The sequence below is a fragment of the Eptatretus burgeri genome, unplaced genomic scaffold, assembly GCF_056783735.1.
Source record: "Eptatretus burgeri isolate ZD-2024b unplaced genomic scaffold, Ebu_testis_v1 Ebu_testis_scaffold_796, whole genome shotgun sequence".
NCBI lineage: Eukaryota > Metazoa > Chordata > Myxini > Myxiniformes > Myxinidae > Eptatretus > Eptatretus burgeri.
The window spans coordinates 1-27306 of NW_028222745.1; the positions used below are offsets into that span (position 1 = coordinate 1).

Genomic DNA, 27306 nt, shown 5'->3' on the forward strand with positions numbered 1-27306 from the left:
CATTGCTATTCAGATAATGCTGCACATCGCAGTTTCCATCGCCAGCTGTGAGATCATTCAGCAAGTTAAAACTAATACTTTTGTATTTGAGAGCCTCCTTGGGTCAAGGCAGACTGTGATCTTGCTCTGCTGAGTGTAGACACTGACTTTGAACACATCATAGACCAGTTTACATCAGTGAAAGCAAGGAATGTGGAGTTGTGGTTTTCATGTTGTGCCATAATTTGTTCATTGAAAGATTAACAAGCTTGGGTTGTATTTTTGCACTGATGTTATGGTAAAGTTATTTGAAAGATGGTTGTCAGTTGTTTGGACAGAAGCACAATTTCAAGTTGCCAGAGGCATTACTGGTACAGTATGTGGATGATTTGCTGATTTGGATGACATCAAGGGATGATTGCAGGAGAAACATCTTAACCCTTTTGGGGGTACTTGCTGACAAAGGCGATGAGGTGCCAAAGGCCAAATTACAACTGTGCAAGACCCAAGTAACAATATTGAGGACATGTGTTGAGTGGAACCTCGAGAAGATTGTTAGGTGATGGCTTGTGGACTATTGTGAATGTTCCGAGGCCCAGAACAAAGAGTAAAATGAGGTGTTCTTGGGGGATAGCTGGATAGTGTAGAGTGTAGACCATAGGTACCTGATCTGTGTCAGACTGGTGACCTGTCCAGGATTGTGTCCAATAGCCAGGGAGACTGCTTGGGCAGCACCAAACGCTTTGCAGAGTGTGGTCCAAATGGATGGATGGATGATACCTGATTATGCAGTATTGGTTGAATCACTGTAAGAGCAAAGAATGTGGTAATCAAAAGATGTCCGACACTGAACATAACTCTCAGGGTATGTAGTGTGCGCTGAACATAACATCTTGGAAAGTGGTACGTGTGCTAATTGCGGTATGCAATCCAGCCGAGGGTGAAAGCATAACAATATATATGGATTCCTGATATGTGTACACTGTACAGGATGACACAATGTAGGGGATCTTTGGAAATAAGGGGATATATAACATCGCAAAGTGTGCTCCTCGAGAATGGTAAATTGATAGTGGAACTTTTAGCCATAGTGAAATGTTGAGCACATCTGAAGCAAGAGATATGGTCTCAAGTGAGGGTAGAATGGTTGTCCAAAAGGTGCTTGCTCGCTTGGCTCACAAAAGTGGCCACACGAGCAAAAGGGGGATGGAGATATAGATGTAGAAGGAGGTGCTGAGAACGTGGTACGCTCAAGGATTTGCAGCAGTGGCACAAAATCGAAAATTTTAGTAGAAGCAATGTGGATTATCAAATGTTGGTGGTGTGTGCTGCCTTTTTGTTGCTTCATTGGTTGGGGCATGGCTGTGCCGCTGATGCGGTGCCCCTATTACCAGTGTACTGATGTTCATTTTTGCCAGTCTTGGAGGAGTGACAGGCTGAGTCGGCCCTCTGGTGTTGGTTCAGTCGTCAATGGGATTTGAGCTCAGGACTCAAGGATCCCAAGCCACCACTCGAAGTGCTGGGCCAACACGAGATTATAATATTGGTAAAACGTTTATAAAATATATGGACCGATTTACTCTTGTGTTGCTCTAACAAAGGTTGTGAAAAAGTTTGATAGTAGATCAGACAAGCTACCGGGACAAAGCTGCAGAGGAACACCACAGCATCCAGCCCGGCGACTGGGTGAACATCAAGGTGTTCAAACGGAGGAACGCACTGAAGAAACGTTGGACCAGATGTGATGGTAATGTTATGGACTCTTCTCCGTATTACTGATTACCCACATAGCTGTCAAGTGAGAAGGTAAGCCAATCATGGACTCACGCATCTCACTACAAAAGAGGATACAGGAAGTGGTAAAGAGAAAGAAAGGAAATCTGCAAGTGGAAAGAATGTTACTGGAGGTTCATGACAGATGTAGCATGGCTTTTGATTGGCATGTGCATAATCGTGATAATATGGACAATAACAGATAGTAAGGGCATTATGGGAATGTCATAGAGAGCAGAATGTTTGGTCGGTCGACAGTAGGGGAAACAAGGAATGGGTTGTGACAGGGTACGCAGGGCAGAAGAAGGTAAACATTAGGACCAATTCCATGAGAAAGGCGTGTATGGGATAAACTCTTACTGTATATGACCCTTATGTATAATTATGCACCTCATGTGACATAGGATGAAGGGGACATAGGCACTGTCCACCTGAAACGAGGTATATTGTTACATGAAGGGATAACTGGGACAAGGATAGATATAAGGATACAAATGAATAATCTTGTGGAACCCCAGGCATCATTAAATGGTATATTTCTGTGACCTTGCGGGACACATAAGGAAGGAGGCTGCAAAATATCATGATTGCAATCGAGGATCGAACATCGGAGCATGGTTGCAGGATTGTTTGGAGGTTGGGCAGGAGACATTCTCAGATTCTGGCTGACAGGATTGGCTGTGATGATTGGAATATTCATTACGTTGTCTATAATCAAAGCAGCCATTGTGGCTGGCTTGTGAAAGTGTGTTATAGGATGGACAACGAAGCCCAGCGCCCAACCAGTGCAGACAGATGGTTCTGGTGAACTCTGTTGTGCTTCCGCCGCCACCACCTTTGCCTATAATTACAGCTATACCTCCCATTCCACCGTTGTACACTCCACCCCTACCCATAGAACCTAATGAAATGTACTGTGAACTTGATGTGGCCGTTGACCCACGGCTCCAACTCACATTGGATGAATGTCTCGAATTGCTTGTGCCAATGGAGGGGATGGGAAGAAATACTATGTAAACACTGTCTTGTTGGAAAATGTTGAGATTTGTACCTTCTTCATGTTTTTACTCTGGCTTGTAGTAAATCAAATATTTTTGCTTATTGTTCATAAAGAACACTATATAACCAAATATAATCAAAAATATATTCTTTCTTGTTGTTCATAAAGAACACTGTAGACATAGAGATGTGGTTAGCCATGAGCAACTTTGTGTGAGCAACTTTAGGGAGTAACTTTACTTTCTCTTATCCATGCTTAAATTCACAAATGCTAAAAAATTTACTCACTTCCTGCAAATTTGCTGAAACTTCGGGGTGATGGTGGGCCAGCTGGGTGATAGGCAGTAGCCTCTTGACAGGTTAGGAGGTGCAGAGGGAGCTTCCGACTGTATTGAAGCCCCTTGGAGCTGTTGAAGAGTGAGTTCCTCCTGGAAAGAAGCTGCTGTCTGCTGTCCTACCGATCCACGGATGCTCCATCTCTTAATGTTTTATATACAGTGCAACTGTTTGTTTCTTTTACATGATGTTTCAAAGTAACAGGAGGAGGGAATGTGGAGGCACTGCAAGTGTCCCAAATAAGTGACCATTGTTTTTGTTAACATCTTTGCACTTTGGGAAGAGGGAAAGGATAAATCTTGTTGTTTATCTCTGCACTGTCAAAGAGATACTGCAACAATGTCTCTGCTTTGCCAGCCAAAAAGACTGCTTGTGAAATAACCCAGCTGGGCTTGTTGACAGCTTGCGAAAGAACACAGCTGGGCTTCCCAGTACTACTGGGGTACAACGACACATAGGAGGTGATCTTGCTATTGCAAGATAATGAAAGGAAAAGTTCAACAACACGAAGGAGATGACCATGCTGTTGCAAGATAATAAAAGGAAAAGAGCTGATCTTGGATTTTCTTATCAACAACAGACGCTTGAAGGGAGTTAATGACTATACACAAGATAAATCAGGTTGACAGGCGGTCAGGCAAGGGTCAAAGTAAAATTGTAAATAAGGCAGAGCGAAAACTGAGCTTGCCAGAGTTGGTCTAAATGGACTACTGTGTGTTCCAAGCCACTCTCCATATGCTCATGTTTTGATGTGGATTAAACTCTTCCTGACCTCAGATCGGAGCGGACAGAACTTGATCTCAATCAGTGTGGACATCACTCGATCACGACACAGGTACTTGGTCATTTCCCTGATAACACGGAATTCACATCGAAGTTGCTGGGTCCTCACACCTCTGTTGAATCTATGTGTGAATTTTTTGATGACGAGAAAAATTTGATGAAGAAACAAATGCCATATTACAAACAGAACACTTGTAGGGTTTATCCCCGGAATGTACTCGATAATGTTGATGTAAAGATGATGAATCAGTCAATGCCTTGGGGTAAACACATCTGTAGGGTTTATCCTCGGAATGTACTCCTTCATGTCGATGTAAAGTTGATGAAACAGCAAATGCCTTGGGGCAAACAGAACATCTGTAGGGTTTATTCCTGGAATGTGTTTTTTGATGATATATAATTAAAACCTGATTTTGACAAAAAGGCATTCGAGCACAGAACACTTCGAGGATTTATCCCCGGAATGTACTCGTTCATGTTGATGGAAAGATGATGAATCAGCAAATGCCTGGGGGCAAACAGAACACTTGTAGGGTTTATCCCTGGAATGTACTAGTTCATGTTTGTGTAAAGATGATGATTGAGTAAATGCCTTGTGACAATCAGAACACTTGTAGGGTTTATCCCCGGAATGTACTCGTTCATGTCGATGGAAAGATGATGAATCAGCAAATGCCTTGGGGCAAACAGGACACTTGTAGGGTTTATCCCCAGAATGTACTCGTTCATGTTGATGCAAAGTTGATGAAACAGCAAATGCCTTGGGGCAAACAGAACACTTGTAGGGTTTATCCCCGGAATGTACTCGTTCATGTTTATGTAAAGTTGATGAAACAGCAAATGCTTTGGGGCAAACAGAACACTTGTAGGGTTTATCCCCGGAATGTACTCGTTCATGTTGATGTAAAGTTGATGAAACAGCAAATGCCTTGGGGCAAACAGAACACTTGTAGGGTTTATCCCCAGAATGTACTCGTTCATGTTTTTGTAAAGATGATGAATCAGCGAATGCCTTGGGGCAAACAGAACATCTGTAGGGTTTATCCCCGGAATGTGTTTTTTGATGATAATTAAAACCTGATTTTGATAAAAAGGCATTCGAGCACACAGAACACTTGTAGGGTTTATCGCCAGAATGTACTCCTTCATGTCGATGTAACATTGATAAAGCAGCAAATGCCTTGGGAGAAACAGAACACTTGTAGGGTTTATCCCCGGAATGTGTTTTTTGATGATAATGAAAACCTGATTTTGAAAAAAAGGCCTTCGAGCACACAGAACACTTGTAGGATTTATCCCCGGAATGTACTCGTTCATGTGTTTGTAAAGATGATGATTGAGTAAATGCTTTGTTACAAACAGAACACTTGTCGGGTTTATCCCCAGAATGTACTCGTTCATGTGTTTGTAAAGATGATGATTGAGTAAATGCCTTGTTACAAACAGAACACTTGTATGGTTTATCCCCGGAATGTACTCGATCATGTCGATGTAAAGATGATGAAGCAGCAAATGTCTTCGAGCACATGGGATATTTGAAGGGTTTCTTCCCGGAATGTAATGTTGCATGACGATGTAAATTTGATGAAGTACTAAAAGTCTTGTTACACACGGAACGCTTGAAGGGTTTGTCGTTTCCTTGTATCTGCTTGATCGCCTTTAAACAACCTTTGTGGTTGTTGGAAGAGACGCTGCTTGATTTGTGGTTGTCCCGCCAACAAGGCATTTGCTGATTGAAATGATCTTCTGTGTCGAACTGAGCAGAGTTGGCAAAAGAAATGATTTTCATTTCTTTATCTGCAAAGACAATGAAACACTAAACGAACTACAAAATGCATCATTGGTACACCTACCCCCACCCCCCCCCACAGTCCTGGAGACCCTCTTCGACCCTGATATATATATAAATATATATATATATATATATATATATATATATATATATATATATATATATATATATATTATTTTTTTTTTTTTTTTTTACGTCGTGAAGAAACTTTGGTGAATGTTGTGGTCAAGTTTCATTGAAATTGTGTGTCGTTTCGGAGAAGAAAGCAAATACATATTTTGGGGGGTGTCGGTGCAAATTTTTCCAAAATTAGCATGATGGGTTTGAGGGTGCTAAAAAAATTAAAAAATTTCAATGTTGCCAATGAAACTTGATTGAAATTAAATTGAAAATTAAATGTTTTTGGGAAAAGCACAATGATTTGTAATAACTCTTTTATGGGAAATGTACTCAAATACAACATGCTTATTACATCTATGTGCTTGAACATGTATAGATCTATTTTAATAATACATATTCGCATTTTAAATGACCTTATATCCCTTGACTGTATTGGAAGGTTACCAGTCTGATAAGTAAAAATACCCCTCGTTCCCCAAAACAGAATGGCCTTCCAAATAATCTTTATTCCTCATTCAGGATAATACAATCACCTCTTGTTTTATTTGTATTATTGAGGTATTCTTATGAATAACTAATTATATACTGGTGCCTGAAAGTTTGTCTGGAAACAAGAGTCGAGCTGACATGGAATGTGTGTGAAAATAATGACCAAAACTGCCATCAAGCTTCAGGTCATAACTATTCCTCATCCCTGCAAAATTACACTAGCCTCCAGAAGGCTACTGTCACAAAGCTGTGTGATTATTTCCCCTGAACCCCAAAAACATCAGCTGTGGTGTCAGCATGTCTGGAGGATGAACAGACATTGTCTCACTGAATACTATATAAGAATTCAAAGTTTTGTGGAAGAAAATAATTACATTAATGTACTCTAAATTGTAATTGTGCTGGTGTTTTATAAATATAATTTTTATGCTATAAGTCGAATTGGCTGTCAGTGTTCCTTCACTTTCGCCAAGAGTCTTTTGCCCTAAATGCTGATAAAAGGATTGTCTTGGTATGGAACAGTGACCTTTCTGATAACACCAAGGTTGTTATGAATACAAAGTTGCTTTTCAACTAGAAGACACGTATTGCATTTCGGAGTTCTTTGTTTGAGGCTTGATCAGCCCACCACCACTCTCCCATGAAAAGCATATAAACAACAGAAATTGTAATCTTGTTTTAGTGCAAACACGCGAGGATGTATACCATCTCAGGGGTTGCACTCCTTGGGACTGGCGAAGTACCAAGTATCAGAAAACTCTCTGATGTAATGTACTTTCATGTTGTGTCAAGTGAATTGATCGGTGTCTGTCATTTGAATAACAGGATTTGCATCGAGTCGGTTAAACGGTTGATTAAAAGTAAATACAGGACCAAATAAAATGTTAGGTAATAACTTCCACAACAGTTTCATGTATGGACAGCAAAATCAGAGGAAGGCTATGTGACTTACTGAAGGTCCTCTGAATTCTCCATATCGATATGTTTGTGTTTGCATATGTTTTGTTTTTCATAAATGACTCAAATATACAGAAGGAATTGAGAATTCTTTGACAGGGGCAACCCACCCGTAAACCCCTCAGACCTCGATTTTTTAAAATACTGTTTACAGCCTTTGATACCTCATGGGTGATGAAGGTTGTGGTCAAGTTTGATCAGAACTGTGTGTGTAATTTCTGAGGAGAAGAGAAACACCTATATTGGGGAGAAACACCTACAAAACAAACACCTATTATATTGTTGTGGTTACCAAATTCGCAAACCACCATTCAGGTCCCTTAGGTGAGATATCTCGGTAAGTATATGTGTAGTTAGGCCCAAACCCGTTGTCTAGTGGGAATACATGTCATTCATGCGTGCTGCGACTCTTCAGGATAGCCGTTTTTCTTTTACTATCTTTATTTTGGACCAACCGCCATTGTTACCACCACCAACCACATCAACCACCCACCACAACGCCGCTTCACCACAACAGCCACGACCTTGACCGTCGACCCTCGCAACCGTCGCATCGCCACCGTTCTTGCGCCGCTTGTGGGTACCGGTATTGGACTCGTGCAGGGCGCGCGCCGAACAGCGTGTACAAAACCACGGATTTTCCGCTCCAAAAACGGATCAAAAACGACACACGCCCACTTTTGTTCCGTCCAATCGATGAGCGAGGGGCGATTTGGCCCCGCCTCCAGGGCGTTGGAGGGCGGTCGCTATATGCAAATTCATGGATCAAAATGCATTCACGCCCACTTTTTCTCGGGCCAATGGGGAGCGAGGTGAAAGGTCGAAGGCAGGGGGTCAAAGGTGAAGCCACGGGGCTTATATAAGCGGCTGCGTTCGTCAGAAAAGTTGTTGTTGGTCGGTCGTCGTGTGCGTTGGAGTCGGAGCGAAGAGGACGGAGCTGTGGAGAGGCGGCGAAGGCAGACGAGGGGGTGCTCACGTCGTGCCGGGAGCTGCACACCAGGGAGGCCGACGGCGCGACCTGGTCGAGGTGGAGACGCTCGTCGCGGGACTCGAGACAGAGTAAAAATCCTCCTTTCCCCGAGCATCAGCAACCCCCTCCTGTTTCCCCCCGCGCTGAGATAGTGCGACCAAGGGGGCCCCTTTTCCCACCCCCTACCAGACACTGTCCGCGAGGCCCGCTGAGTTGAGGCACCATCGCCGCTCCGCGTCTCATCACCAGACGGGTAGGCTCGACCCGGTCTCGGCCTCAGGCCCGCCTCATCCTTGAGGGTGTTCTTTTTCTTGGTTTTGGGTATGTGTTGTCGGCGCCGTCTGTGAAGTAGAATTGTATAAGTGTTGCCGTGTGCTCGGTAGTCGGTATTAGCTCTGCATTGTGTCTCCGCTTTTACATTTGCTTTTTGTGTAAAATTGCATTGTGTTTCTCTTCTTTTCTATGTGCTTTTGGTGGAATTGTATATGTGTGCTTTCCGTTCATCGCGAATAAATGTGCTTTATTATTGAACTGTTCTCCCGCTTCGCTTCGTCTTTTCCTCTATTGAATCCCCATCTTACTTCACGTAAAGGGTTGGTAGTGGGCTGAATACGCCCGATAATTAATCGAACCGTCGAGGCCGACGATAACACCGCTCGGTTATCCCGATAGTACGGAACGGGTCGCTTAAGTGGCCCGTGTCCGAAGTCGACCTGCGGCGAGGTGCGATCGCCCGGTCTACCCTCCGTGTGGGTACTTAGGTAGGTCGAATTTGGCGAGCAACCCTATCCCACGCGGGGGCTGATTGGCTCGATCGCGGTGAGACCGAAAGGTCCACCCGTGACTGGTTCCCGGCGTTAGTCCGAGAGGGTCACGACTGGATTGTCCGTCCGGTGGGCGACATGCCGCGATTCGAGTTACGTGGCCGTCAGCACGCCGGCGGGCGCGAATCCGTAACAATATTATATAAACACATATGTATATATATATATATATATATATATATATATATATATATATATATATATATATATATATAAACACCCCCCCACCCCCCGCCCCCATAAGGCCCGTTTTATTTATACCGTGAGCAAACTTTGGTGCATACCGGGTGATTTAGTGCATACCGGGTGATGAAGGTTGTGGTCAAGTATCATCAAAATCGTGTGTGCAGTTTCAGAGAAGAAATTGCAAAAGTTGGGGTGTACAAAATGCACAAGCAACCCCTATAACAGCAATCAACCTTCCCTATCCTGCGGGAGTATCGGGGGAGGCTTAACAAGAGAGGGTAATCAGATATTGCAGTCCCTCGCCAGGACTTCTTTAGCATGGTGTTTTGTGTGGTTTTGTGTCATTAATACAATTCGATGAGTAATTATTCATAATTAAGACGTTCCAACCCGTAATTGGTACATAATTAAGAGTCATACATTCCATCAGCAAGGATACAATGGACAAAAGTTCCAAAACTACATAATCAATCAATCGACCAACTCACATTTCAATAATTTGTAATTAACAGACGTACGCAGAGCCCAAAGCAGTCAGGTCACAAACAAAAATATTTCGCTGTTATATGTATAAATATTTATACAAATATATAGAGAGAAATGGATAAGCTATTTTCATGCTGCCGACTCTTCTTCCTTCCTCTTCTTCCACTTCTCAGGATGGTGGCATCACTTTTTTTTCTTCCATCGACCAGCTTACAGTGAGATCTCTCAGCGAAGCCTTGGTTAATCAAGAAAAGCTCCTTCAGAACCTCATTCAAGATTTCGGGAAACCTCACCTTGAAACGCCCAAATTGAATAGCTCGTTACTCTCACCGAAGGAGAGGGTATTGCATTTGGGTCCGTTTGATACTTGGCGAAAAAAAATAACCTGCAAACTCCCTGAAAATAAAGGTTGGACATTCACCCACGCCAACCCCATTCCAATCCCCAACCCCCACGCATTAGGTACACAATTTTTGAATGCCCCTAAGATAAGACATCGTTAAGGGGTCAGCAAGATCAATAATATTGTGGCGGTTCTCGGAACCGCATGCACCCAACAGATAGTGGTCCCAAGACAGTTATTCCATTTATATACGTGTAGATAGTCCCTTTCCTTTTGTCGAGTGGGACAACAGGGGGCATGCGTTGCGATGATCTCATAGCAAGGTTTGCTTACATCATGTTTTTCTTCATTTCGTCCCAATTCTTCTTTTCCGATTATTCCTGAAGTAAATCTGAGCCACGTGCGCCTTCGCTGTCAGATGGGCCCTCATGGAGACCAGCGCGTGTGGTGCCACTGCGAGGACACGATGACGCGCGAGCATTAATGGTGCAGAGCACTCGTTCCCAAGCGAGCCCAAAACTCAACGTGAGCGAGGAGTCATTCAGTGCGCTTGGCATTGCGGGATTATTGACTCGAGCTTCCGATGATTTGGGGAAGATCGCCGGTTGCATTCAAAAGGGCAAACGAATGAATATCTCTTATGAGGCTGCACAAATGGTGTTTTTCACAACACAGGAAACAGCCAGCACGACGCCCACGCTGCACGAAATACGTACGGAGGCCGATAAAGGTGACGCCACGGCACGTTGGGCGGGATGAGAGTGTGAAGTAAAAGCGGCGTGTTCCTTTTCAACCAAATATCTGATATATATCGGTGTTCGCCCGGGCACACGCTGGCAGGGTCGTGCGTACGTGAGTGCTGGCCATGTGCGTAATAGCCGAACCACGCGCACTGTATGGGATTTGGTCGAAGGCAGACACGTTGGCCGCTCGCGAAACATGCATGGGTTTATCCACAACAATGAACCTTCGGCCCTCGCGGGCAGCAGAGGATTCCCTACGGATGGTGAACGTCTTCTCGTCTCTACGGCCAGCGAAGCTGCAATTGAGCCCGGGAATGTTGTACAGTGCGGGACACGTTGGCGCACGCGGAGCGGGCGCATTGATCGGCGCTGGTCGGACACCCGAGCGGGCATGCGGGACCCTCGGCCAGTCGCCAGGGCACCGCCCGGGGGTTTTTGCGGGACGATTCACGCGCCAATTTCGGTGTGGGCGATTCGTGTCATGTCGTGGGGTCGGATCGGAATATTTTCGCTGTCTGAGATGACCTTGTCGGAAACGAAGTGGGGCGGTTTCCGGCCAAAGTTAGCGGGTCATATGAGGGGTCGGGGCCATTCGGAGCGCCCGATTCAGGTGATGACGCTCGCTTCGGGTAGCCCACCACCCCGTGGTGCAAGTCCTATAAAGGTCAGAACGGTCCCTCCGCCTTTCTCTCTCTGGCCTTGCCCTCGTCTCTCTGCTCGACATTGCCACGACCTGCCTCCTGCTGCCTGGACTGCGCCTCGCTCTCGCCTCGCCGACAAAACCTGCCTCCTGCTGCCTGGACTCCGCCTCTCTCTCGTCTTTCTGCACAACCCACCTCCTGCTGCCTGGATATATCTCACCTGTCAGGCCAGGTCATGTATGGGAGCATGCGCCAGAGTAGCGCGTTACCGCGTCCACATTCCGCCGGTACTCCAGGGGTCTCTCTTGCCTCGCCCTCGTTTCTCTGCACGACCCGCCTCCTGCTGCCTGGACTCCGCCTCCTCGTCTCCACCTACACGACGTCGACCCCACCCACCTACCACTCCATTCAAGCACTCTGGACTCCGCCCCTTCTCTACTCAAGCCCCCCTTCACCAACACGGTCTCCATACGTGCTGCTGAAGCCAGAGATGACGCGCCAGCTGTTGGGTACCGCACCATGGAGCATCTCTCCCGCCACCCCCCCCTCCCCGAGACGTATCGGTGGCACGTCGTGCAATCAAGAACAAAGGTACCGAGATCGTCGCCTCAACTTCCCTTCCTTCTTGTTTCAATACTCCCTCTTCATCGGGCTTTGTGTGTGTGTGTGTGTGTGTGTGTGTGTGTGTGTGTGTGTGTGTGTGTGTGTGTGTGTGTGTGTGTGTGTGTGTGTGTGTGTGTGTGTGTGTACTAGTGTCTGTCTGCTTAAGTAAGGCTACAGAAGATCGTTGTTGTTATCATTATTATTATTATTATTTTCAGGTTAACTCTGCTCTGTGTCCGCTTTTGAAAGTTAGTTGTTTATTTGCTGCACCACACCTCTCTCCCCCTATCTCTGCACAACACACCCCAATAAATCTTGATCGTACCACACACCATTCCTCGCCCATTGTAAATAAATTATTATTGGAAATGTTCCCAGCTCGTTTTTGTCTTTTCTTCCATTGATCCAGCATGGTCCGAATCCGAGATTAGCCAGGACTTTATTCCCAGCGATCACTTCCATTTAGCCGGTACGTTCTTGGCAGTGTCGCTCGGCTGCATCTGATCCAGTGACGTGATCTGATCCGGGAGAGTGATCCGGTTCGGACAAGGCGTAGCGAAGGCGTGTTCCCCGGAAATTAAATCACGTGATTAATTAGGTAAACCGATTAACTCATAGACGGGAGGACCCCAGATCATTCAGTTGAGTTATTGGCGTCCACGGTCGGTTAAGCAACCCGCCGCATCACGGAATTATCCGTGTGCGACGGCCTACAATTCTCGGGAGTCTGGTGAGAGCCGAGAAAGCTTCCCCCACCTCGTGGTCTTCTCACACGACTCCCGTCCTGCAACAATATCTGTCAGAAATTAAATATATCTCACCTGTCAGGCCAGGTCATGTATAGGAGCATGCGCCAGAGTAGCGCGTTACCGCATCCACATTCCGCCGGTACTCCAGGGGTCTCTGTCTGGCCATCCCCCAGACAGATGCCTGGCTCATCCCCATCTCCTTGAGATGCTGAACAACCTGCTGCAACCACGAGACACTTGGTCGGCCCATTGGCCTCCTCCATTCACGAGGATCGCTCGCTAAGAGAATCTGGGGAGCAGGATCAGCATCTGTGAAAACGAGCCACATGTTCATGCAGACTATGCAGCTGATGCTCACAGACGATGCAGGTAACAAATCTCATTGGTACCAAAGAAGAGACCTGGTACCAAAGAAGAGACCTGGTACCAAAGGAATTAAGTCTCCATCTCAGATCCCTGGTCAGAGTTCAAGTCTCACATCCATAGAGCAAGACTGGAAGCACCAAGGACCTGAAGACTCGGACCTTTGTCCTCCTGCAGAGGTACCGGCAGCGCCACACCCCATGACACAATAAATCCATGACTCCCCAGGCCCAACCCAGACGTCTGTTGACCTCTGGCTCACAGTCAGCAGAGACATGAATATCACTGCCAAGGTAAGTGAATCTCTCCACGACCTCAACATCCTCACCACAAACAGGCACAGATAAGATAGCAGAATCCAAGATGTCATTGAAAGCCTGGATCTAAGTCTGGACCCAGGAAACCCGTCATCCCAGGGGCTCCAACTCCTCGTTCAGCACCTCGAGGGCCCCCAAAAGGATATCCAGAATCCCCGCAAAGATGACTGCATCATCTGCGAAATCAAGGTCAGAGATCTTGATATTCCCAAGTGATGCACCGCAGCTTGATCTCTCCAACATCCTCCCCAGAATCCAGTCCATACAAGTGCTGAAAAGTGTGGGGCCAGTAGACACCCCTGACGAACTCCAGTCACAACTCGAGATAAGTCAGAGATGGTACTACTACATCTCACAGCACTCTCAGTACCAGAGTAGAGTTCAGACATCAGATTGATCAGGTTTGATGACACTCCACGAAAACCAAGAATCCTCCAGAGGGCATTCGGATTCACTGAATCAAACGCTTCACAGAGATCAACATAGGCTGCAAGCAGCCCCTGCCGAAGCTCTCGTCTGCGTTCAGTGACCACCCGAAGAGTAAGGATACAGTCAATCGTTGACCTCTTTGGTGTAAAGCCTTACTGCTCTGGACCCTGGTGCTCAAGCAGATGGTGGCGAACCCGATCAAGAATTATCAGAGCAAAGACCTTGCCCGGCACTGAGAACAGCGTCACCTCTCGGTCCCCATGAAACAGGTTCGTACAGGTTTACATGGTTCCTAAAGCAAGTCACAGATCTCATCTGGCCTGACCAGACAACAGACTTTTAATGGACCTATCTCACCTGTGATTGTCTATTTCTGTGACAGTGACCAGAAACCATTTGAAAATCAAAACATTAATGGTTGCAAAGGTTACCAGCTCCACCCACGAAAAAAACAAAAGTATCACCTCGAATAATTTTCGTTTTCTATTCGCGACTCGACCTTCCATTTCCGTTTTTTAAAATTAATTTTAAAATTTAACATTCATTTAAACTTCGTATTAAAATTTATATTTTATTTTAATATGAAAATTGATTTTTTTTTTCTTCACAGATTTGCAGGACCCATTTCAAACCAAATAATTCGCAATGAGTGAAAAAAAAGCGGGTGTGTTGACGAACATATTCGATTTGTATTTGTGTCCCTCCAAAAGGGTGGCACACAGGTCCCCAGTGGGTAATATGCCACAAGACTGAACTTTGATGTCGTGCGGCCCACACAATGGAACGCCACTTGAAGACAACACATTCTGCTTTCGTTGCCAAACCCAAGGCATTCTTTGAAACAAAAAGGCAGTCCTTGAAGCAAGCCAAGATGGACAGCAGTGGAGCATTTCGGAAACAGACTTCAAAGGTTGTTGAGGCTTCCTGTGAGATCGCCATGTTGATTACAAAGAGCAAAAAGAGCCATAACATCGGAGAGACTCTCATAAAACCAAGTGGTCTCTGTGTGCAGCAGATCTCGTTCTGGGGAAGGATCGATGAAATGTCTCAAGACATCAAAGATCAAGTTCTCCACCAAGTAAGAGCTTCTTCCTCTATTTGAAGAATCACTTTTGATATTAAATAATTCTCGTGTCCGGATTCGGATCTTCAGCAAAATCGAATCAATTTGTCCTTGTCACACACCGAACCTGTCCACCAAATCAATCCGCAACTTCTTAAGATATCCTGTTCACAGACAGACAGACATGGATGGAAACATAACGTCCGTCCAACCTGGGGGGTGGAGGTGACAACGATGTGTGAAGATGCGAGATGAGCAGCGATTCCCCCGACGCGGTGATGACGTCATATCGCCGGTGATCCCATCCCGAGCTCCCCTCCACCCCACCCCTCACCCTACCCCTCTCGGATCCCTCTCCACTCACCGGGTGGACGTTTCCACTCCTGACGGTGGAGCAATTGTGCTGCGGTCAGCAACGTGTCCATGTTGATCGCTGGTTATTCAAATGGAGGATCCCGGGTCTCAGGGGTACCTCGAGTACCCTTCCCCTCCATCACAGCTGCGTCCAAGGTCCGATTCCCTTTGATCGGCGATGCACCCGCTCCCTGAGCCTCGACCTCCATATCAGAGAAACCCGTACTCGCTCACCACTCCCCTCCTCGAGGGCCGAATGGGGCCTAAACCCCCTTATTATGTCTCGGACAAACAAACCACCCAACATCGCGTTCCGCCGTCCCCACGCTCGTCCGTCGAGGACTCCGCACGATCAGTGTCCACACACAAAATGGTGGAAGATGGGAGCGCGAGGGCGGAGCATGTGGCGCCAAAACAGCGGGCGAGTCACAAAACACGGACGGGACCTTTGGATTCGGAGCGACTTTGACCCCATACCTTGTACACACGATGTGACGTGGGATTGATATTAAATAAACCGGATGATTGATTGATATCTTCTTGTATTCTCTCACGGTGTAGTTGTCTCCCGATCCCAACCTTGGGATTGTGGAAACTACCGCGATGAGGCCGAGTCTCTCAATCTTTGGGTCTCTCACTCTTTCACCACAGGCAGGTCGGTGGTCTTTCTGTCTTGTACCGTCTCCTCTGGGACCTTGCCCCCCCCCCACCCAGCTCTAACCCCATACAAAACCATCATTTTGTCTATCCCCGCTAATCCACCTCCTTCAAATTCCCTGCTTTCCTTCCTGAAAGTTCCCTGTCATGTGAGGTCCTGAATGTCCCTGTAATGTCCATCTTGTATTCCCCATGTTCCCCGCCCCATCCCTCTCCCTTCCACAGATCTCGTCTCTGTTCCCCACTGTTTTATCCTTCCCTCTTGTTTGCTGCTCCCCTTGTTGTATGTTCTGTGTGTGATCTCTCATAAGAGCCTGGACATTGAACCCTCCCTCCCACCCCCACCCAAAAAAAATTGATGTGAAACTTCAGCAGATTAAGTGAAACTGAGTGTTGGTGAGTTGGTGTCCAAAAAGACCCTGGTTGGTAAGATTCAGTTGTAAATTTGTTGGTAAATGAGGGCTAAGTTAGGGTAAGAAACTGAAATCTCATCTTATACATGGAAAAGGGTAGTTGGACCTGCCTGACGGTTGCCTCGGAGATCAGAGATGGTTACCTTGGCGACAGCTGCCTCGGAGACCGGAGACGGCTGCCTCGGAGTCGGTTGCCTGACTGTGGCCGCGGAGACAGTTGTCGCGGAGATTATTTCCTCGGAGATGGGAGACGGTTGTGAGAGGCTGCCTGATGGCAGCCACAATCATTAATGGTTTATTTCGGACCATGACAGCACTTTATGTTCAGCAATAAAACATCAGCAGCAAACATAAAAAAAACAAAGAAAACACCCATATGTTCCAGTAAAATGGATGCACGGCACGTTTCCTGACTGTAAAAAGGAGATCAAGAAGATCCAAGGCACGTTTCCTGACACAGTAATACATGCACGACACAAATTTCAAACATTTACATTTCAAACCATTTTTTTTCAAAACATTACCCGAACACACGGAAAATGAAAAAAAACAGCTCACTGTTTTCCAGGGATACAAAATACAAAAAATATATAAAATACAAAAATACAAAAAGATAATAAAAAATAAAGAATACAAAATAATATAGAAATAATAAATAAAGAATACAAATAAAAGAATACAAAAAATAAATAAACTAACGTGACAGCGGACGTTGTGAAACGGACAGCCAACCTTTCTGCACATTTCCAAAAAAACAGGGTTTTCAATCAATTAACACAAGAACAATTAAAACCACCCGAACAGCAAATAATACCAAAAGTTGATGAACCCTTATGTGTGATTGTGTGTTTGAGTGTATTCCTGTGATTGTGTGTATACCTGTGATTGTGTGTTTGAGTGTATTCCTGTGATTGTGTTTGCGTGTATTCCTGTGATTGTGTGTATTCCTGTGATTGTGTGTTTGAGTGTATTCCTGTGATTGTGTGTATTCCTGTGATTGTGTTTGAGTGTATTCCTGTGATTGTGTGTATTCCTGTGATTGTGCGTTTGAGTGTATTGGTGTGTGTTTGAGTGTATTGGTGTGGGTTTATGTGTGTGTGTGTGTGTGTGTGTGTGTGTGTGTGTGTGTGTGTGTGTGTGTGTGTGTGTGTGTGTGTGTGTGTGTGTGTGTGTGTGTGTGTGTGTGTGTTTGAATGTGGTGTTTGTAAGGTCAGGTAAGATCTGTAACCTGCTACAGGTACCATGTAAACCTGTACTAACCTGTTCCAAGGTCGGGTTGTCAACGACTAAACCGTCTCCCCACCAGGTTTTTGGTGAGGAGGGTGTTTGGATATGGACAAACAAATATGCAGGATTAAAAACAAAACCTGTCAAAGGGCGGAGGAGCTCCTTGTGAGCCAACGGCCATCCATATCTAGTGCCCAACTGTGTCTGCGGACGTCCTCCTGCAGTTGGGTTACTTTTTATGAGGAGGTTGGTGGCAGGATTTGCACTCCGGCAAATCCGCCCTTCGGATTTGCGGAACTCCGCTCGGTTATCCCTGTAGTACGGAACGAGCCGCCTAAGCGGTTCGTGTCTGGAGTCGACCTGTGGCGTGGTACAACTCCTCGGTACGCTACTCGCGCGAGTACTAAGGTAAATCGACCATTCGGCGATCGGACCCTATTTCGTGCGGGAAGAATGTGGACTGAGTTGTGGTGAGGTTAAACCCCCACTCGTGACTGGCTCCTGGTGGTAGTTCCCGGAGGGTCACGACTGAATTGTCCGTTCCGGTGGGCGACGTGTCGTGATTTGAGTTACGTGGCTGATCGCACGCCGGCGGGCGCGGAATCTGTAACAAAATATATATATATATTTTTTTTTTTTTAACGTCGTGAAGAAACTTTCGTGAATGTTGTGGTCAAGTTTCATTGAAATTGTGTGTCGTTTCGGAGAAGAAATCAAATACATATTTTGGGGGGTGTCGGTGCAAATTTCTCCAAAATTAGCAAAATGTGAGGGTGATAAAAAAAAATAAAAAAATATAATGTTGCCAATTAGGCTTGATTGAAATTAACTTGAAAAATTAAATGTTTTTGGGAAAAGCACAATGTATTGTTATAACTCTTTTATGGGAAATGTACTCAAATACAACATGCTTATTACATCTATGTGCTTGAACATGTATCTATTTTAATAATACATATTCGCATTTTAAATGACCTCATATCTCTTGACTGTATTGGAAGGTTACCAGTCTGATAAGTAAAAATACCCCTTGTTCCCCAAAACAGATTGGCCTTCCAAATAATCTTTAATCCTCATCCAAGATAATACAATCACCTCGAATTTTATTTGTATTATTGACGGATTCATATAAATAAATAATTACATACTGGTGCCTGAAAGTCTGTCTGGAAACAAGAGTCTCGCTGAAATGGAATGTGTGTGAAAATAATGACCAAAACTCCCATCAGGCTTCACGTCACAAATATTCCTCATCCCTGCCAAATGGCAACTGCTACAAAGCTGTGAGTGTTTAATTCCACTGAACCCCAAAAACATCAGCTGTGGCGTCAGCATGTCTGGAGGATGAACAGACATTGTCTCACTGAATTCTATATAAGAATTCAAAGTTTCCATGTATGTACAGCAGAATCAGAGGAAGGCCATGCGACTTAATGAAGCGCCTCTGAATTCTCCATATCGATATTTTCGTGCTTGCATATGTTTTGTTTTAATAAATGACTCAAATATACGGAAGGAATTGAGAATTCTTTGACAGGGGCAACCCACCCGTAGACCCCTCGTTTTTCTTTGTTTTCGTTTTTCCATTTATTACAAAAAACATTTTTTTCATGATGGCCGCCCCAGTTGGCCATCTTGGATCCAGCCACACCCAAAATCAATAGGGTTCTTCCTTTTCAGGTGGTACATGTGTGACCCAAATTTCAAATCGATATGGCGAACAGTTTATGAGTTATCGCACTCACAGCTATAAATGTTGACGCCTGTGCGGACGGACCGACGGACGGACGGACGGACGACCTGGGTGACAAAAAACAGCAATAAAACACCCATATGTTACAGTAAAATGGATGCACGGCACGTTTCCTGACACAGTAATACATGCACGAGACAAATTTCAAACATTTACATTTCAAACCATTTTGTTTTTTTTCAAAACATTACCCGAACACACGGAAAATGAAAAAAACAACTCACTGATTAAATAATCTCCTTACGTGACAACGGACGTTGTGAAACGGACCCAACCTTTCTGTACGTTTCCAAAACAAGAGGGTTTTCAAAAAATAAACACAATAACAATTAAAACCACCCGAACAGCAAATAATACCAAAAGTTGATGAACCCTCACGTGTGATTGTGTGTTTGAGTGCATTCCTGTGATTGTGTGTATTCCTGTGATTGTGTGTTTGGGTGTATTCGTGTGGTTGTGTGTGATTGTGTGTTTGAGTGTATTCCTGTGATTGTGTGTTTGAGTGTATTCATGTGATCGTGTGTGTTTTAGTGTATTGGTGTGGCTTTATGTGTGTGTGTGTGTGTGTGTGTGTGTGTGTGTGTGTGTGTGTGTGTGTGTGTGTGTGTGTGTGTGTGTGTGTGTGTGTGTGTGTGTGTGTATGTGTGTTTGAGTGTGTGTTTCGCATGTATTCGTGTGATTGTGTGTTTCAGTGTATTCGTGTGATTGTGTTTGAGTGTATTCGTGTGGTTGTGTGTGTGTGTGTGTGTGTGTGTGTGTGTGTGTGTGTGTGTGTGTGTGTGTGTGTGTGTGTGTGTGTATCCACCTCCATTTTGGTGAAGGGTCATGTTTGATTGAGCAAGTTGTGAAGTTTTCTTGTTCTCAGAGTTTCGTTCCGAGGGTTCTTTTCAGGATCATCATTTAACACAAGACAGCCTCCAACTGTAGTTACTTATTCGTAATATTCATTCCCAGGGATGTTTTTGAAGATTGAAATCAGGTTCTTCTTCATCACTCCAGTTGCTGCAGTTATCACGGACACAATGTCGACACTCTTCAACTTCCAGGTTATTTTGACTTCATTTTCCAGATCCAGGTACTTGGTCATTTCCCTGATAACACGGAATTCACACCGAAGTCGCTGGGTCCTCGCACCTCTGTTGAATCTTCGTGTGTATTTTTTTGATGACGAGAAAAATTTGATGAAGAAACAAGCGCCTTGTTTCAAACAGAACACTTGTAGGGTTTATCCCCAGAATGTACTCGTTCATGATGATGTAAAGTTGATGATTGAGTAAATGCCTTGTGACAAACAGAACACTTGAAGGGTTTATCCCCAGAATGTACTCGTTCATGATGATGTAAAGTTGATGATTGAGTAAATGCCTTGTTACAAACAGAACACTTGTAGGGTTTATCCCCAGAATGTACTCGTTCATGATGATGTAAAGATGATGATTGAGTAAATGCCTTGTGACAAACAGAACACTTGAAGGGTTTATCCCCAGAATGTACTCGTTCATGATGATGTAAAGTTGATGATTGAGTAAATGCCTTGTTACAAACAGAACACTTGTAGGGTTTATCCCCAGAATGTACTCGTTCATGATGATGTAAAGATGATGAATCAGTAAATACCTTGGGGCAAACAGAACACTTGTAGGGTTTATCCCCAGAATGTACTCGTTCATGTTGATGTAAAGTTGATGATTGAGTAAATGCCTTGTTACAAACAGAACACTTGTAGGGTTTATCCCCGGAATGTACTCGTTCATGTTGATGTAAAGTTGATGATTGAGTAAATGCCTTGTTACAAACAGAACACTTGTAGGGTTTATCCCCGGAATGTACTCGTTCATGTTTTTGTAAAGATGATGATTGAGTAAATGCCTTGTTACAAACAAAACACTTGAAAGGTTTATCCCCAGAATGTACTCGTTCATGTTGATGTAAAGTTGATGAAGCAGCAAATGCCTTGGGGCAAACAGAACACCTGTAGGGTTTATCCCCAGAATGCACTCGTTCATGTCGATGGAAAGATGATGAATCAGCAAATGCCTTGGGGCAAACAGAACACTTGTAGGGTTTATTCCCGAAATGTACTCGTTCATGTTGATGTAAAGTTGAAAAAGCAGCAAATGCCTTGGGGCAAATAGAACACTTGTGGGGTTTATCCCCAGAATGTACTCGTTCATGTTGATGTAAAGATGATGAATCAGCAAATGCCTTGGGGCAAACAAAACACTTGTAGGGTTTATAACCGGAATGTACTCGTTCATGTTTTTGTAAAGTTGATGAAGCAGCAAATGCCTTGGGCCAAACAGAACACTTGTGGGGTTTATCCCCGGAATGTACTCGTTCATGTCGATGGAAAGATGATGAATCAGCAATTGCCTTGGGGCAAACAGAACATTTGTAGAGTTTATCCCCGGAATGTAATCTTGTATGACGATGTGAATTTGATGAAGTAGTAAAAGTCTTGGTACACACGGAACGCTTGAAGGGTTTCTCGTTTCCTTGTATCTGCTTGATCGCCTTTAAACAACTTTTGTGGTTGTTGGAAGAGACGCTGCTCAATTTGTGATTGTCCCGACAACAAGGCACTTGCTGATTGAAATTATCTTCTGTGTCGAACTGAGCAGAGTTGGTAAAAGAAATGATTTTCATTTCTTTATCTGCAAAGACAATGAAACTCAAAACTAACTGGAAAGTTTCAGAGAATGCATCATTGCAACCCCTTCCCTCCTCCCCCCCTCCACCCACAGCCCTGTAGATCCTCTTCGACCCCGATAGATATTGTTACGGCTGTGAAAATTCGCAAACCACCATTCAGATCGCGTAGGTGAGATATCTCTTGAGTACATGTGTAGTTCGCCCCAAACCCGTTGTTTAGAGGGAATAAATGTGATTCATTCGGGCTGCGACGCTTTGAGATAGCCGTTTTTCTGTTCTATCTTTATTTTGAACAAACCGCCATCACACAACAACCACCAACCACAACGCCGCTTCACAACAACAACAACGCCAACAGCCACGACCTATACCTTCACAACTCGCTCCCGCAAACATCGCATCACCGCCATTCCAAACGGCACCATGGCCATCGGCCACCGCCGGAAACCCTCCACCACCCTCACCTCCCTCCTTCTACCGCCATTCCCGCACCACCTGTGAGCACCGAGCGTCGGGCTGTCCTGGCTCGTACAAGATACGCGCCGAGCCGCGAGTGCAAAATGCGGCCTTTCCGAGAAGAATTCGGATCAGGAATGCTACATGCCCACTTCTGATCCGTCCAATCAGGAAGCGCGGGGTGGCTTGGCCCCGCCTCCAGGTGCGTCTGTGTGGAATCGAGATATGCAAATTCTAGGATCAGGGGAGATTCACGCCCCTTTTCCTCCGTCCAATGGGCGAGCGTGGCTCCGCCCCCGAGCTCATCCTGATCCGGAAATTTGTATATGGGTTCTCCTGCCGGCCTATAAAACGCCGAGCAGAAAAGCAGAGTGGGGTGGCAGAAAAGTGAAGAGAGTTTTGGGGCAGAGAGAAAGAAGAGTTGTTGCGCAAGATTTGTTGTTGCGAGGCAGTCAAGTCGGGTTGGAGCGCGGAGTGGAGTCGGGAGGCGAGGACGTCCAGGTGGTTTTCTGTAGTCGGCTGAGAAGAATTGAGGGAAGAGTCCGAGGAGCTCGGGTCCGAGGAAAGGAAGACGGCAGTCGGCGACGAGGTCGCGGTGGAATCGTTCGTCACGGGACCCAAGCAAGCCAGCTATACTCTTTCCCCAGAGCATCAACAATTCCCCCTTTCCCCAGCGCTGAGATAGTGCGAAAAGGGGGCCCCGTTCCCACCCCACTCCAAGCGGTGCCAAAGAAACCCGCAAAGGAGCACGAAGTCGGGGCACCGCCGCGCTGCCACATTTGCGACTCATCACGAAGACACGGGTAGGACCCACCCGGTCTCGCGGACCTGACCGCTCCTTCAGGTCCCGTGCAAATATTGGCCCACAGGCCCCGTCTGCCCCCTTGTCTTTGAGGGTGGCCTTTTCTTTTGCTTTTGAGTATATGTGTCTCGGCGCATTCTGGTGAAGTAAAACTGTTTAAGTGTTGCCGTGTGTCGGTCTTAGTCGTTACTATCTCTGCGTCATTGTTTCTTTTGTAGCATTTGATATATGTGCATTCTGTTTGGCTGTATTTGTGTGCTCTCCGTGTGCCGTGGAATAAATGTGCATTATGTTGAACTGTTTTCCCGTTTCGCTTCGTCTTTTCTTCAATTGAATCTCCATCTTGCTTCACGTAAAGGGTTCGTCGTGGGCTTAATACGCCCGATAATTAATCGGAATCGTCGAGGCCGACGATAACACTGCTCGGTTATCCCGATAGCACTGAACGGATCGCTTAAGCGGCCCGTGTCCGGAGTCGACCTGCGGCGAGGTGCGATCGCCCGGTCTACCATCCGCGTGGGTACTTAGGTAGGTCGAGTTTGGCGAACAACCATATCCCACGCGGGTGGCCGATTGGCACGATCGTGGTGAGGCCGAAAGGCCCACCCGTGACTAGCTCCCGGCGTTAGTCCAAGAGGGTCACGACAGAATTGTCCGTCCGGTGGGCGACGTGCCGCGATTCGAGTCACGTGGCCGTTCGCACGCGGCGGACGCGAATTCGCAACAATATATACATATATATATATATATATATATATATATATATATATATATATATATATATATATATATATATATATATATATATATATATATATATATATATATATTGTTGTGGATCTCCACCCGCTCGGCGTGCGAGCGACCACTTTTAGCGAATCGCAGCCGCGCGCCCACCGTACGGGAAATCCTTGTCGCAGCTTTCGGATCAACGCCGAAATCCAGCTCCGGGTGTGTTTTTAACCACACCATAAATCAGTCAACTCTTCTGTCCATGCGCGACAGGGTCCGATCACCGAATGGTCGATTTACCTAAGTGTGCGCGCAGACAGAAATGCCGGGGATTTACACCTCAACGGAGCCTGCACGAAAACGAGCCGTTCTGAAGCAGCTTGTTCCGTTTGCGATTTGCCGAGCGGTTTTATATCGCCAAGCCCCGTCGGATCCGATTACTTTATCGGTTATTAAAAGCCAACTAATATTCCGTACGTAATTACAGCAGCTCAATGGAGGAAGGGGACGCAACGAGCAGGTAAACATTCAAACAATGACATTTATTTGTCACGTATGCAGTCAATGAAGCAATGCAGATATACAAACACGTATGCAATGAATGGGGTAGGGACAAGACACGAGCAAACAAAGACCTACAGCCGTATCTATTTATTATGTACATAATCACTCAACCACAATTCTACTTAGCGGACACGGCGCCACAACTTTCATACAAAGAAAACCCCAGGAAAGGAAAGGGTAAGAACAGGGCCTGTAGGCCTTTAATGTTCGCGGAGCTTTGGAGACCGAAGGAGCTCCGTGAGACCGGGCTGGTTACCTGCCACCCTCGTGTTGACTCGCTGGGCGACTCTCGATGTTCCGTCAACACAGTACTTGGTGTAATGGCGACTCGGTTGGTCCAGGCCTATCCGACGACGCCTCAGAGAAACGGACGGGCCTTTGCTCTTTCAAGAGTTGATGCTCTTTTCTGAGCCCACCCGTTCCTCAGCGTTTGCTCCGTCGTCCGCGTTTCGCTGGCTCGCGACTTCTCTCCGGCCGTCACCACCGACCCACAGTTCGGCACGGTACTGCAGGCTTGGCTGCGCTCCAGGCTTCGCTGCGCTCCGACGACCCCGACTGCCCTCCACTGGACTCGAACCTTGGCGCTCTCCACCCCGACTCCAGACAGACTTCAAACCCCGACAGACTGCGATCCCCGACAGAATGCTCGCTTGGCGTTCCAGCGCGCCATTTTATGGGGTCGGGGGGGGGGGGTGAGTTTCATCTCCCACCTTCAACCTTTCATCCCCCGCTGGCTCCGCCCCTTTTGGTGTTTTGATCCGAGCTCATCGCCAAACGCGGAGAGAGCGGACGTTATGGAAATCATCGGCTCCCGCCCCAACGAGGGAGTCCCCGCGCCTGTCGGCTGAGATACCGTTCGTTGGGATTCGCCGTGGCTGGCAAAAAGATGGCGGCGCAATGGAGATGAAGGTGAGGCGATGTTGTTCGTTTGTGGAAATGATGTTGCAGAGATAGTGAGGAGATGTCGTGGTTGGCACTGTGGTGGGGATGGCGTGGTTGTTGAGATGCGGTTGTGGTTGTTGAGATGCGGTTGTGGTTGTTGAGATACGGTTGCTCCAAAATAAAGATAGCAAAAGAATAATACTCCTTCAAAGATCACAGCCCGGTTCCACGAATAATTCCCTTTAGACATCGGTGGGGAAATCGAAACTGAACACACACTTATCAACATAACTGATCTCTGGGAAACCTGAATGGTGTTCTGTGAATTTCCACAACCGTAACAATATTTTAACGTCATGAAGAAATTTTGGTGAATGTTTTGATCAAGTGTCATTGAAATTGTGTCTTTCGGAGAAGACAGCAAATACATATTTTGGGGGGTGTCAGTGCAAATTTCCCCAAAATTAGCATAATGGGTTTGAAGGTGATAAAAATATTAAAAAATAAAATTTTGCCAATTAAACTTGATTGAAATTAACTTGAAAAATTTAGTTTTTTTGGAAAAGCACAATGTATTGTTATAACTCTTTTATGTGAAATGTACTCAAATACAACATGCTTATTGCATCTATGTGCTTGAACATGTATATTTTTAGCTTGCTTGTTCGAAGAACAGAGCTATCGCGATACCCCCGGCATGAGCGTCAGCGTGAGCGTGAGCATGTTAAATTTTTTGTATTACGGAAAAACTCCTCGACGGATTTCGACGAAACTTGGTGGGGGGTTAGGTATGGGCCAAGGATCATGCCATTAGATTTTGGACTTGGTCCCCCCCCCAAAAAAAATTGTTAGATAAAAAAACATTTATTTTTGCATTTCTACATGTTTTCAGTGATTTCCAACCCTCCCCCCCCAAAAATAAATTGTTAGAGAAAAAAACATTTTTTTTTGCATTTCTACATGTTTTCAGTGATTTCCAACCCCCACCCACCAAAAAAGAATTGTCAGAGAAAGAAAAAAAAAAAAAATTTTGCAACTTTTTTCAACAAAATTTCGATTTGTTTTTTTTTTGCATTTCTACATGTTTTTAGTGATTTCCAACCCCCCCCCCCAAAAAAAAATGTTGGAGAAAAGAACTATAACTGTCAGCACTGTTGACATCATATTTAATGAATAAGATATAAGGTTCACTTGAGTGACCCAGCAGTATTGGCGGTGGAGGTTTTGCACTCTCCTGAGTGCTCCCCCTCAAGTTTCCTTTCTAATGTTTTTATCTACCACACTATTTTTAGCTCGCCTGTTCGAAGAACAGAGGGCTATAGCGATAACCCCGGCGTGAGCGTCTGCGTGAAAATGTTAAATTTTTTGCATTACGGAAAAAATCCTCGACGGATTTCGACGAAACTTGGTGGGGCGGGGTAAGGTATGATCCAAGGATCATGCCATTAGATTTTGGACTTGGTCTTCCCCCACCCCCCAAAAAAAATTTTTTCGAGAAAATTTTTTTTTTGGGCATTTCTACATGTTTAAGTGATTTCCAACCCCCCCCCCCAAAAAAAAATTGTTCGATTTTGTGATATGATGCGATACCGTATTATGTGATACCAGTCGTCCGTCCGTCTGTCTGTCTGTCTGTCCATCCGTTCCTGTCCGCACTATAACTCCAAAAGTTTTCAACTTTCACGTTTCATATTTGGTACATAGGTACAGACTGTGGAGCCGTTGTGTCACGACATACCTTCGTCATCTAAAGTGGTTGCCATGGCAACTGGGATGCTGTTTTCCATCCGTTCCTGTCCGCACTCTAACTCCCAAAGTTTTCAACTTTCACGTTTCATATTTGGTAGATAGGTACAGACTGTGGAGACG

General features: G+C 45.5%; 1 protein-coding gene and 1 pseudogene across 5 annotated transcripts; both read right to left on the reverse strand.

The window, feature by feature from the left end:
* Positions 1–103: 103 nt before the first annotated feature.
* Positions 104–20265, reverse strand: LOC147007071 (uncharacterized). 4 transcript variants are annotated; one of them, XM_085867572.1, is made up of 3 exons: positions 16513–17650; positions 3040–5667; positions 104–785 (listed from the first exon to the last, which is right to left on the reverse strand). In XM_085867572.1, the coding sequence occupies exons 1-2, from the start codon at positions 16676–16678 to the stop codon at positions 4271–4273; spliced, it is 1563 nt and encodes a 520-aa protein (XP_085723698.1). In that variant the 5' UTR covers positions 16679–17650; the 3' UTR covers positions 104–785; positions 3040–4270. The 4 variants fall into 4 exon arrangements, with proteins under 4 accessions (XP_085723698.1, XP_085723701.1, XP_085723700.1 ...); XM_085867575.1 differs by lacking the exon at positions 16513–17650 and adding an exon at positions 20155–20265 and having other exon boundaries at positions 106–785; XM_085867574.1 differs by lacking the exon at positions 16513–17650 and adding an exon at positions 15310–15961 and having other exon boundaries at positions 108–785.
* Positions 20266–20432: 167 nt separating this feature from the next.
* Positions 20433–23862, reverse strand: LOC147007072 (uncharacterized; annotated as a pseudogene). The gene is made up of 2 exons (XR_015054415.1): positions 21819–23862; positions 20433–21722 (listed from the first exon to the last, which is right to left on the reverse strand). The product of XR_015054415.1 is annotated as an uncharacterized LOC147007072 (transcript).
* Between the last annotated feature and the right edge of the window lie 3444 nt (positions 23863–27306).

What these genes read in the sequence shown, in the direction of transcription:
- LOC147007071 (XM_085867572.1), bottom strand. Translation starts at nt 16,678, where the DNA reads ATGGTCCGAAATAAACCATTAATGATTGTGGCTGCCATCAGGCAGCCT. An exon ending in CCGAGGCAGCTGTCGCCAAG is followed by an intron (nt 5,668 to 16,512) that starts GTAACCATCTCT and finishes TTGTCTTTGCAG; the next exon opens with ATAAAGAAATGAAAATCATT.